At 51.4% G+C, this 12,084-nt stretch overlaps 2 protein-coding genes across 5 annotated transcripts in view; one reads left to right on the top strand and one right to left on the bottom strand.

Moving 5' to 3' along the window:
* Positions 1-2,413, bottom strand: part of MCU (mitochondrial calcium uniporter) — an 86,273-nt gene extending 83,860 nt beyond the window's left edge. The window contains exon 1 of one of the 2 annotated variants that reach the window (XM_074544370.1): positions 2,201-2,413. In XM_074544370.1, coding sequence (XP_074400471.1) covers positions 2,201-2,335 — 135 coding nt within the window. In that variant the 5' untranslated portion in view covers positions 2,336-2,413. The remainder of the gene's footprint in view (positions 1-2,200) is intronic. The other variant, XM_074544371.1, reaches the window with a different exon arrangement.
* A 4,851-nt stretch (positions 2,414-7,264) lies between these two features.
* The window catches only part of MICU1 (mitochondrial calcium uptake 1), a 92,929-nt gene continuing 88,109 nt past the window's right edge, over positions 7,265-12,084 (top strand). For 2 of the 3 annotated variants that reach the window (XM_074544364.1, XM_074544362.1), the window contains exons 1-2: positions 7,265-7,344; positions 8,760-8,838. The gene's annotated coding sequence lies outside the window, so the exon portion shown is untranslated. Of the gene's footprint in view, positions 7,345-7,365; positions 7,389-8,759; positions 8,839-12,084 lie in introns of those variants that run through there. The other variant, XM_074544363.1, reaches the window with a different exon arrangement.

Below are 12,084 nucleotides of genomic sequence, written 5' to 3'. Positions count from 1 at the left end.
CCCCTGTGAGAAACCAGCCATCCTGAGAAGTACCCAAGTAGAATTGATGGTACTAAAAACAACACTGCACAGAAACACCTGATGTAACCACTCTATTAATTACACCCATATTATACAAACTCTTCCTACATCTTTCCTAATTTAATCTGTGGTGTCAGGAAGCTTGTACATCCCAGCCCCACGACAGAGAGGGATCAATTCCTCATCAGCCATCACTGATTGATGTGAGCCTAACCTGTTCTAACCACCTCTGATAGCAAAGACTGAACAGCTTTCCCAGGAAATAATTCAGCATTCCACTGCTCTTACTGTCAGTAAAGTCCGCCAGCACCTACCCAAACCCCTCTGCTCACATTGTGAGCCCATTCCTTCCCCCACCTGATGAGGATCTGTCTGGTTTTCTGCTTCCCCTTTGCAGCAACACTTCCTTTCAATTTCCTCTTTATTATGAATGCTCCAGTTCCTTTAATTTCTCCTTGCAGATCACTTATTCCAGGATTCAGCTGCTCTGCAGAGTTTCCCAAGTGCAGTGTGAGGGAAAGGAGAACTCATCTCTGCTGTGAGGGGACAAACAGGCACAGCACAGATGCTGCCAGAGGGATCTGCCAGGATCCTGGATTCCCATTTCTTGGTTCTCACGGATTCAACCCAACCAACCTGCTGAAAAAAACCCCAAAAACCAATGACTGCAACACCACAGCCAGGCTGCCAAGAATCAAACAGAGCCCAGCTAAAGGCAGGAGGGCTCTCTAATCACCAGTCCCCAGGACAGGAGCAAAATCCTCCTCCTCCTTCCCCAGGCTCCTGCAGGAGACAGCTCTGACAGCGGGATTTTAACATGCCCCCACCTCAGTCACGTCCACTCAGTATCCTGGGCAAGCACAGGAGATCCACGGCTTTTTAACGTTTTTTTTTTTGTAATTTTCTCACAGATTTACTGCTCCACTTAGCCCAAGGAGTGAAACCAAGCCCGAATCCGAGTCTCCGTTAGATCAATCGCAAAGGTCAATTTAAATTTAGACAAACACAAATTATTTGCCAGAGCCACACCGCTAAAGGAGACAGCTCAAACATTAATTAGGGGCGCAGGAAAGGCCATTCCACACCTGAGCAGGTGCCGGGATGAACCCACAAGCCGCAGCTCACACGTGGGAAGGAGTGGGACCGCCGGGATGGAGACACCGGATCCGCACGGAACCTCCCGCATCCCGTGATGCCAGAACACACCGGCGGGGTCGGGGGAACGAGCGGCACCCGGGGGTTCCCGGCACGAACACCTCCTCAAACAGCAGCCCAGGGAGCACAGCCGTGGATCCGCTGCTTTAATCCGTGATTTTGGTGCCTCCCCGGAGTTCCGTGGTTACTTGTTCGGAGCACAACAAGGGAGCGACAGGTGCACACCCCCGGCAGAAGCTCCTTTGGAAGCAGCACTAAAACACGTTGTGGCAAAAGCCAGAAGGATAACCCACGGTTACACGCTGTTCCCTTAGTTTAAAAAGAAAAAAGAGGGAAAAAACCCCTCCCGGTATTTTTAGCAAATCTTTCGAGCTCCAAGACGCAACCTGCTGCCTTTACAATTTTTTTCCGCCCTGAGACACCCAGCAAAGCCATGCGCTGCCCGTCCCTCTTTTCCTGGCAAATCCCCGAGGAAACGGGAGCGCATGGAGCCCGGCTGGCTTTGCCCCCGTGCCTCCGCACCGAGCGGTGTTCGGGGAGCCCCCCGAGCGCCTCTGCCTCGGCTGACCTTGAGGGGGGCGGGAAGAGCGGGAGGCGGCAGAGCCGGGGCAGAGGCGCTGCGCTGCCCGCTCGGTGCCCGTGCCGCCGCTCCCTCTCCCGGCGGGGGCTCCGCGCCCCCTCCCCGCCCGGCGGCCGCCAGCGCCACCTGGCGGCGGCTCCCCGCGACCCCCGCCCCGGGAGCGCGGCCCCGGAACGCCGGGCAGCGCCGGCAGCACCGCCCGCTCCCGGAGCGGCGCCGGCGGGCCAGGAGCTGCCGCTGCCGGAGAGCCACCGGCAGAGCTCTGCTGCCGCCGCCGCCGCGCTCAAGTTTCACCCGGTGACGGTGCTAAGAATAAACGCGCAGCTGGCGGAGCCGGGAAGCGCCGCGAAACCGCCGTGGAGCAGCCGCGGAGCCGGGGCCCCCGCGCCGCCCGCCGGCACCGCGCCCGCCTTCTGAAGGGCACACGGCTGCCGCCTCACTCACCGTCCGGTGTCGCTGCTGCTGCTGCTGCTGGCGGCGCCGGCCCAGCGCCGGGAAGCGGCCGGCGGCGGCGGTGAGCGCGGCGGGGCGGCGGCCGCAGAGGAGGAGCGGCAGCGCTCTGCCCGCCGTGGCCGCCATCGCACCGCTGGAGCCGCCCCACGCTGCGGCGGCGGCGGCGGCGGCGGTGCTGCTGCCGCCCGGGCGGGGCGGGCGGGGCGGGGAGCGGTGGGGCGGGGCCAGCCGGCGCCGCCGGCCAATCGCTGCGCCCCTCCGGCCGGCCCCGGAGCTCGCTCAGCCAATCGGCGCCGAGTGGGTGGGCGGCCCGGAGAGGCGATTGGCCGGTGGGCGGGGCTGAGCGCGGGCCTGAGGGCAGGGAAACTCCTCGGCGGGGGTGCTGCGAGGGCGGGGCCTGTGGTGGGCGTGGTCGGGAGGGGCGGGGTCAGTGATAGGCGGGGCTTGGAGTGGAAAGAGGGGACGCGGGGGGAACCCTAAGGGGGAACAGTCAGGGACGGGATACGGGAATGTGGGGAGCACCGGGAAAGGGGTGCAGGGAGGCGGGATGCACTAGGAAGGGGTTCCCTGGAGATGGGGAGCTCCTCGGGAAGCAGAGATCATAGGGGAGAGGCTGCAGGAAGATGGGGTGCAGCAAAGATACCACAAGGGATTACGGCATAGGGGTGGCACAGGGATTTGGGGTGCTAGGTCAGACTGGCACCCCAGCTAACAGCAGTTTCAGTGAAAGGTAAGAAAAGTATGTGATAAAAAATATCTGGATATTTATATATGTGTGTGTGTGTGTATGAATATAGATGTGCATGTACATATATACACACATATATTTATTTTTTTAATATATATATATATATATATGTATTGCAGACATATCTATAGGTGGACTGGGCTGCCAGCACAGACCTTGCAGCACCCGGGCTAAATAAGCAATCTGTGCTCAGCTTTCTCTTGGAAGGTGATGTACCTGGATTACTTTACTTAGAAAAGACTTTTTTCCTCTGGCCTTGGGAGTTACTAGAGCAGTGATGGCAGCTCCTTCTGAATTCCTGTTATTTATCCCTCTGTGTTTCTAAAAATGCAGAGAAGAGCACGACCAAGTCATGGGATGACACAGATGTGCTTCAGCATCACCCACACCATCACAACACTCCTTTTTCCATCCCCACCTCCCTCCAGAGCTGCCTGATGGGCTGTTCTAAGCTTTCCCCCAAGCAATGTCATTTTGGAGTCTGTCCCTGAGAAATGCTCCACCTCAGTCCTCATTTCTGGATGGATTTTTCATGCAGGCATGAGCTTTCCCTTCTTTCTCTTTGTTGGTTGGGAAAAGAGGTGGAAGCCTCGACTGTGTCCTTCTGGAAGGATTTACCCACTGTCTTTTTAACTTCCCACATTTAGCACTTCAATTATTATTTGCATTTTCTTGGAAAACCGAGGAGAAAAACTGCAGCAGCAGCTCATTGCTCAGACCTGTCAGAGCCTTTGCTTGCTCCCTGCTTGCTGTGTTTCCCTCTCCTGTAATGGCGAAAGGAAAAATGCTTCAGAACAAGGATTTTGAGTAGCAAAGCCCTCAGTGATGACTCCACAGTGGAAGATGTTCCCACACACATCTCAGCAAAGGAGTCACCTCATGGACCACAGCCAGGGTTTCCCTCTCTGCAGCATCCCAGCCTCTCCCTGGGACAGCTCCCCATATCCCAGTGGGATTAAATCCTAAAAATGGCCCAACTGTGCTCAATGCAGCTGGGCCAGCTGGAAAAGAAAGATTAGAAAGGCAGGAAGGAAGGCCCAGGATGGGGAAGGTCCCTTGGGGGCAGAGCCATCTCTTCTCCCCATGAATTCCCCACCCCAAATCTTCCTTTTGCCTGGGGAGCACAGACACGTTTGGGATGAGCCTGTGCTCTCCTCCTCGTGGGGTTTCCTACAGGGATCAGCTCTGAGGGGGACAGGGATGTGCACAGCAAGCACACCCTGCCCCAGCTCTCTCCTATCTCCTACTCCTCCAGTCACTCACACTCTGGTTTTAAACATTTATTTATCATTAAGGAGGAGCTGGGAATGACCCAAAGTAAAATTTTTTGGCAGAGTTTACACATTTCCAAGGAATGTTTGACAGAGGTGGGGGAAGATGGGCTTTGAGCAAAAGCTGAGGGCAGCAGAAAGACCAAAAATTCATTAGTAAACCCGTGCTGAGTGTGTGGGCACTCATTACAAAGCACAAAAATGGGAATTAAATGTGAGCCCTGAGATCAATACCCCAGACAATTAAAGGAGCCAGCAGGGAACGGCTCCCCAAGGCTCAGGGAGAGAGAGGGGTGAGGATATTGGCACCAAAATGAAACCCTGTCATTTCATGTCAAATGGCTCCTGCTAGAAGCATCTTCCACTCTTGGAAAACCTAAATAAAATAGTGTATTTAACAAGGCTTTCTCCTGGTGCTCATAATTACACCTGGCTGAATATTGGAAAGCTGCTCCTGAGAAGAATGGCTGGAGAAAAGCACACCAGAGTTTGCAATTAATATTATTGTAGTGGGAAAGTGGAAAACCTAAGCTGCAAACCCTCATCCACTATCTTGTCACTGCTGAGAGAGGCATGGATTGTTCCCTCCTGCAAATAAAACACTGATGGAAGAGAAGGTGAGTGTGGATAAGCCATAGCAAAGCCATCACTTTGGAAAACCTGCCCATGCCCCACAGTTCTTGGATTAAATAAACCAGCTAGGAAGAACAAAAGCTAAATTATCTTTTAGTCCATAGATTCATCAATGTATCTGTGTTATTTAAATTTTGGATTAGCTAATTTTGCCCCTACAGATGTCCAGGGCTCTGATAAAGCAGAATCAGGCACCTGGAGACTGATGCAAAATCCTGCAGGTGCACTAGGCATGGGTGGAGCAAGAAATTCAGGAGGATCCCAAGTCCAAGTGCTTTTTATCTCCTTTTATTTAGAAGAAACATTGGTGCTTCCAGGTTACTGCAGATAAAAGAGCACAGCCCTGAGATGGGGGCAGAGTCTACTGGACAATAAAGGAATGGTGTTGGCCACCCTCTGTAAGCTGAGCCCTGCCCAGCTTCTCATGGAGCGACAGGACAGGAGGGGAAAACTCCCCTGGACTGGGCAGGATGGCAATCCTTGTCTCATCCCAACTCAGACCTGAGCTACCCAAACATGCCACTGTTTGCCACTGTTTGCTGGCTGCTCCTCCCACCCCTTTTTGGGATCTGGACCTCAGCCACACAGAGACCCCTCTAAGCCTCTGGGATCCCTTTAAGCTTGGCCAAAAGGTTCATCCTACAAACCCCCAGTGACACTGGGAGGGCAGTGTCGGGATTCGGCAGCCTCCTGGATTCCTCAAGAGCAATCACTGTCTATTTATACCTCTGGAAAATGTGTTTTTAATGGGGGGGGGGGGTACATTAAAGCCTGAGGAGAGCCAGTCCAAGAGGCATCTGGAAGCAACTAAAATTAAAGTAGCTAAAATTAGCCCTCTCAGCAGAGAGTCCTGCCTCTGATCTGGATGCCGAGGTGCACATGACCCAGGCGTGCCTTTCTCACTTTCCCTTCCTGCTGCCATCGCACTCCTGGCCACTGGGCACGGCTGAAGCTGCTGCCACACCCACCCATGGCCCTGGGGGAGGGAGGAATTCCTCCCTCTGAGGGTGGCACAGGTGCCCAGAGCAGCTGGGGCTGCCCCTGGATCCCTGGCAGTGCCCAAGGCCGGGCTAGACAGGGCTGGGAGCAGCCTGGGATGGTGGAAGGTGTCCCTGTGCACAGGGACAAGATGATCTCTAGGATCCCTTCCAACCCCTTGACATTCTGTGATTCTATAGACATATAAAAGCCCCTGAGATCCCATATACCACTCTTTCAGGCCCTATACACAAGCCCTTCAGCCCTGCTAACCAGGACCTATAGAGACACTCCTTGTACAGTGCATACAAGCCTTTCAGGATTGGTACATAACCCTCTAAGACCATATAGACAGGCCATTCAGGACCTAGAAATATGCTGCTTTTATACTGTATACAGGCTTTCAGGGACCTACAGGTATGGGCCCTGAGACCCTATATGCAGACCTTTCAAAGCATATATATATATATATATATATATATATATATATATATATATATGTATATATTTATAAAAATATAAATATATATATACACCCTCTGAGACTTTATATACAGACCTTTCAGTATACATATATATATATATATATATATATAATATATGTGTATAGGCCCCTCAGATCCTATCTACAGGCCTCTCAGACCCTACATACAGAGCTTTCAGACTATATATCTACCTATACATAGGTGGGCCCCTCAGACCTTATATACAGACAGCACAGAACCCATATATATATATATATGCACATAAATATATATATATACAAATATACAAAATATATATATGCACATTTATATTTTATATATATTTTAATGTATATTTTTTTATATATGGACCCCTGAGACCCTATATACAGACCATTCAGAGCATATATATCCATGTATACCTATATATATATCTCTCTCTATATATATATATATATACACACCATAGACAGGCCTCTAAGACTCTATACACAGACCTTTCAGACTATCTATCTACCTATAGATAGGTGGGACCCTCAGACCTTATGTACAGACCTTACAGAACCCATATATATACATATATACATATATGTATATATATATACATATATATGTATGAATACATAAATATGTATATATGTATATATGTATATACACACATATATATTTTTCTTTTTTAATATATATATATGGACCCTAGAGATCCTATACACAGGCCTTCAAGTACATCTAAGCCCCTGAGGCCCCACACACTCTTCAATGCCCTACACCCACTCCCCTCAGCCCCTACACACAGTTCCCGTAGGAGCACTCACCACACGCTGTATAAAGCCTCTCCTGACCTACACTAAGAGCTTTTTGAACCCCAACACCCACAGGGATCCCCCAAAACCCGCAGCGACCCCCGCGCCCCTCACGGCGCCCGGCAGGCGCCGAGGCCATGCCCCCCAGTAGCAGACCACGCCCACAGCCGCCCTGGTCCCGCCCCCGGAAGAGCGCGCGCGCGGCGGGCGGGGCGGCGGCAGCGGCGGCGGGGCTGAGGTGAGCGGGGGCCTGAGGAGCCGGAGGTGGCGGGGAGGGCACAGGTCGGGGCTGGGGGGTTCGTGGTGCTGGGGCTGCGGTGCTCCCGGCCTTGGGAGTGATGGGGGCCCGGGCTGAGTGCATGCCAGGGCCCGGAACTGGGCGGGGAGGGGGGTTCCCCAGGCATGGGGAAGTTCAAGGCCCCGGAATGTGGGGTCTGCTTAGGGCAGAGGGGAGTCCTGAGGGCTCAGCTGGGGTTCCCGGGTCTCGGGGGAGTCGGAATGTGGGATCTGCTGAGGCCGGAGGGCTGAGGGGAGTCCCGGGGGCCGAGCTGGGGTTCCCGGGGCTAAGGGGTGTCACCGGCCCCAGGAATAGGAGGATCCTGCCTCCCGGAGCTGAGGGAATAGGAGGGTCCTGCCTCCCGGAGCTGTGTGACCCCAAGGCCCCGGGAATAGGAGGGTCCTGCCCCCCGGAGCTGAGGGAATAGGAGGGTCCTGCCACCCGGAGCTGAGGGACCCCAAGGCCCCGGGAATAGGAGGGTCCTGCCCCCCGGAGCTGTGGGACTCCAAGGCTCCGGCAGTGAGGGGTGCTGGGTGCCGGGCCTTGGGGCTGAGACCGAGCTGCTGCCCGGCACAACCAGTTTTTCCGGGCCACGCGGGGCTCGGGATGCCGTGTTCTTGTGGCTGCTCCATCCCGTGTCCCGCAGTGTCCCTGTGCCTTCCCCCGGGCAGGGACCCCGCGGGGCTGGCGGGGCTCCTGGCGGCGCTCGGAGGAAGGAGGGACCCGCCGGGGTTCGGTACCAGGGCCCTGCAGGGAGTTCTGGGGAGCTCCCACCGTGGAGAGTAGATTTGGGTTACTTTTCTTGCTGTTGTGGGATCGCCGGCGGCGCTGCCCGGGCTGCGTGAGTAACCACCCTCACGTCAAGCCACTTTCTCTTGATAGAGGTTCCTTAAAGCTTTAACTGCGCTGAATGGCCCCAGCTGTGCTTGATGTGTAGTCTGTGTCGGAAAACCTTTAGGGTGAATTCGAGTTAACGTACTGCTCGGAGCACAGAAATGCCTGATGTTTATCACAACGTGATTTATGTGTTCTGTGCTTGCCTGTAGTTGAATGAGCTGCTTGGGAAGGATGGTAAACCTGGCTGTGTTTAGTGGGGTCTGGGGGGATGGGCAGGTCAAACCAGGCAGGATTTTTAGAGGTTTCTCTTTAGAATCCTCATTGCCAGCTGGGGCTTGAATTAAAGGCATGGCTTATCTTTAATTCCTTTATTCAGCTGTTGACCATTTTCCTCCTCTTCCTCCTGGCTTTTTTTGGCTCAGTCCGAGATGCATTTCCTGAGGTCGATACATGTGAGCACTGCAGGGCATGACTGCCAGGAGGGAAAGTGGGTGCAGCACCAAGTTGTGATCTTTGTTATGTTTCTTTCTCATTTTTAGAACAGGCCCCAGCTGAGAAATACTTCCCTGTGTTCCCTGTGACCTCTTGACCTGCAAACTGGGAGCAAATCCATTTCAGGTGAGGATGGTGTTGCTGAGTGCTGTGCAACTCCCTGCTCTCAGGTGCTTTAACTGCTGAATTCATAATTTGGCTGAATAATATACCTTGTGTAGAATTATTCTTGTCCTGCAGTGTTCTCTTAGGGCTTTTCTCAAAGCTGTAGGAGAATGAGTTGCCTTTTTTTGCAGTGTGCAAAGTTGTGCTGACTTTCCTGGTGCAAGTGCTTGGGCACACTGAGCCCTGCAGGAAGTTTGTCTGCCTGGAGCTTTCTGTCAAACCAACCTCAGCAGTTCCAGCACTTTCATAAAACGTAAAAAAACTCGCAACACAAAAAAAACCTCAAGTGGTCACTAAAAATGTGTTTGGTCAGTGAATCTTAAGCTCATGTAACCCCTGTTTATTTCCTTGTGGAAGTGGCTTGTTCTCCCCATGACCCATTTCCTGCAGCAGCCTTTGTGGTATTCCCTCATGCTTCCTGAGCCAAGGGAGCTGAAATGCTGCACCCTGGAGGAAAAGGAATGATGGGCCTTGGTTCCATCACTACTGTCTGCCTGCTGGGCACCCTCTGGGGTGCCCTGTGTGCCACTGGAGGCTGTGTCACTGCTCCCTGCAGGTTCCTGGGTAAGCTCCTGGCAGAGTTTGAGGAGAGATGATCCAGTTGTCCTCAGTTTTCCTTGCTGATCATTTGAAGCAGCATCTCAGATTTTTTTTTTTTCAGGTGATAACTGAGGGAGCCACCAGCTTGTTTAGGTCTGGTATGTGGCAATAACCATTTTTATTTTCTTGAGCAAAACAAGTTCTGTAGCAATCATATTATTGTTATAAAAACACATTGTTTCATGATGTCGCAGTTGCTGCAGTAACACTTCCTGAAGTGAGCTGGGATATGGAAGTACTGGGTTTTCTTCTTCCCAAGTTCCCAGTTGACATATTGGGGCTCAATATTTTAGCTCAGTGCAGCAGGGCTGAGGATGCTTGGGTACAACAATAAAAATAAACTTAATTTTAATTATATTAATTCCAGGTGCTGTGATTTCCTGTTGGCACATTGAAGGGGTGCCAAAGTGTCTTGGTGTAGATGTGACTCCAGTGGGGTGATGTTTGGGGTAATTTATCAGGAAGCAGTTACCCAGGGTCTTTGGGTGTTGTACACCTTTGAGATGAGTATTGCCTTTCTTTTTTAAACTGAATTGTTCTAAGAAAACATGGTGCAAGTGGTGTGGGTCCCTCTTACACACAGAATCATGGAAAGGCTGTTAACAATCATCCAGTGCCACCCCTGCCATGGCAGGGACACCTTCCCCTGTCCCAGGTGGCTCCAATCCCATCCAGCCTGGCCTTGGGCACTGCCAGGGATCCAGGGGCAGCCCCAGCTGCTCTGGGCACCTGTGCCAGGGCCTGCCCACCCTGCCAGGGAACAATTCCTGATTCCCAATATCCCATCCAGCCCTGCCCTCTGGCTGTGGGAGCCCCTTCTCCCTTGTCCTTTTGCTCCATGTCCTTGTCCAAAATCATTTTCCCTCTCTTTTGTTGGTACTGAAAGGCTGAGGATGAATATTTATCTTTAGGGTGATGCATTTGACACTTCAAGCTGAAAATACACAGACTTCTAGCAGAAAGTGAGTGGAGCCTGAGGCACTTTGTCTCCCTAAGCACACACCATCCAAAGCCTGTGGCAGCCTCACCTCTTAGCTTTAGATTTAGGATACTTTAAAAGAGGAAAAGCAGACTGTTAGATCATGAATTGTTTTACTGTGGCTTCTGCACTTACTGAAAAGTCCTTGGGTAGTAAATTCTGGGTTCTGTTTGTCTGCTGCCCTGTCTGTGAGTACAGTGACTTGTTTGTCCCCAGAGACACTTGCCATGGAGTTTGCTTCTGTGCATTCTGCATTTCACCTCTCTTGAGAGCAGCTTTTCATTTTAGTCATGTGAGGAGCTCCTTGGCTGTGGGGCAGGATAAGGTTGGAAGAACCAAAGCACTGAAGGTTGTAACTGGGAATTTTGTGCTGCCACTGGCACAGAGTTTGGGCTGGGGATTCTTTCTGGGTCTCCAAGGTCTTTCAAGCTAAAATTCCTGTAGTTGTTTCTTGTCACCATGATATTTTCTGAAAAATCCCTTTGCCAGGATTTCTTCTCCTAGGAGAGGAGAGTCCTCAGAAAAGAATGAAAACAATAATTACCTGATTGTTTGGGAATATAGTCTAGAAATCATTTACCAACGGGTGAATGTTGGATTGGTTCCATGTGAATTGTTTTTAATTAATGACCAATCACAGCCAACTGTGTCCCACTCTGAGGAGTCAGCCAGGAGCTTTCATTATCATTCTTTTCTAACCTTCTGATGTATCCTTTCTCTTTCTTTAGTATAGTTTTAGTATATCTTTTCTTTTAATATAGTATCATAAAATAATAAATCAACACTCTGAGAACATCAAGTCAAATTCTCATCTCTCACCCCATCCTGAAGAGCTCACAACAGCACAGTTTCTCTTACTTTGGCTCTGTGATGTGGAATCTGAGCTCCTCATGTAGAGAACAAGGAAGAAGGTCGTGGTTTGGGCCAAGAGAAGTTGCAGCTGAGCTGTGCTTGGAACGGGAGCCCAGGGAATCCGTGGGCTGTGTGTGATACAGGCAGAGCTGCTGTGCTGCCACACACCAGCCCCAGTGTCTGTATGGACCAGCTGTGTTCTGTACCACCACCTGAATCTCTCTGCTTTCTTTTGTTTGGTGCAAGCTTCCCACCTCTGGCATTTTAGCTTCAGGAGCTGGAAGAGCAGTGGGGTTTTTGTCATTTTTTGTCACAAAAATCTCAGTTATGATACAGACAGGTACCTGAGGTGTGCTGCCTGCCCACCTTGGATGGAGCCAGGTATTTGCTGCTGGCTTTTTCCTGCTGAGACTGAGCCCTCAGGCTGTGTTCTGAAAGCACAGGGCTCCAGCCTGGCTTATCCATGTTCTCCTCTCTGAAGCTCAAGCTAATCCAACAATGTGTTGCTGGAAAAGCAGCTGCAGTGATTCAGACCTGCTTTTCCTTTTTTTGGGGGGGAAAAGCAATGCTATACTCTTCTCCTGATTTCCCAAATTACCTCCATCTGGTAAATGAAACACAGGTGCTGTGAATTTTTTGGTTTGTTTCAGTAAGTTTTTAATTTGAAATTTCTTTGTAAAGAACAGAAAGCCCCCAAAGCATGACTCTTTGGCCAGGAAGAAACATTTTCTTGAAGATGTGGCTGTAGATGATGTTTCTGTCTGAAAGGCAACTTC

The sequence above is a fragment of the Zonotrichia albicollis genome, chromosome 7, assembly GCF_047830755.1.
Source record: "Zonotrichia albicollis isolate bZonAlb1 chromosome 7, bZonAlb1.hap1, whole genome shotgun sequence".
NCBI classification, from domain to species: Eukaryota; Metazoa; Chordata; class Aves; order Passeriformes; family Passerellidae; genus Zonotrichia; species Zonotrichia albicollis.
This window is presented reverse-complemented; position numbering and strand designations above follow the sequence as displayed.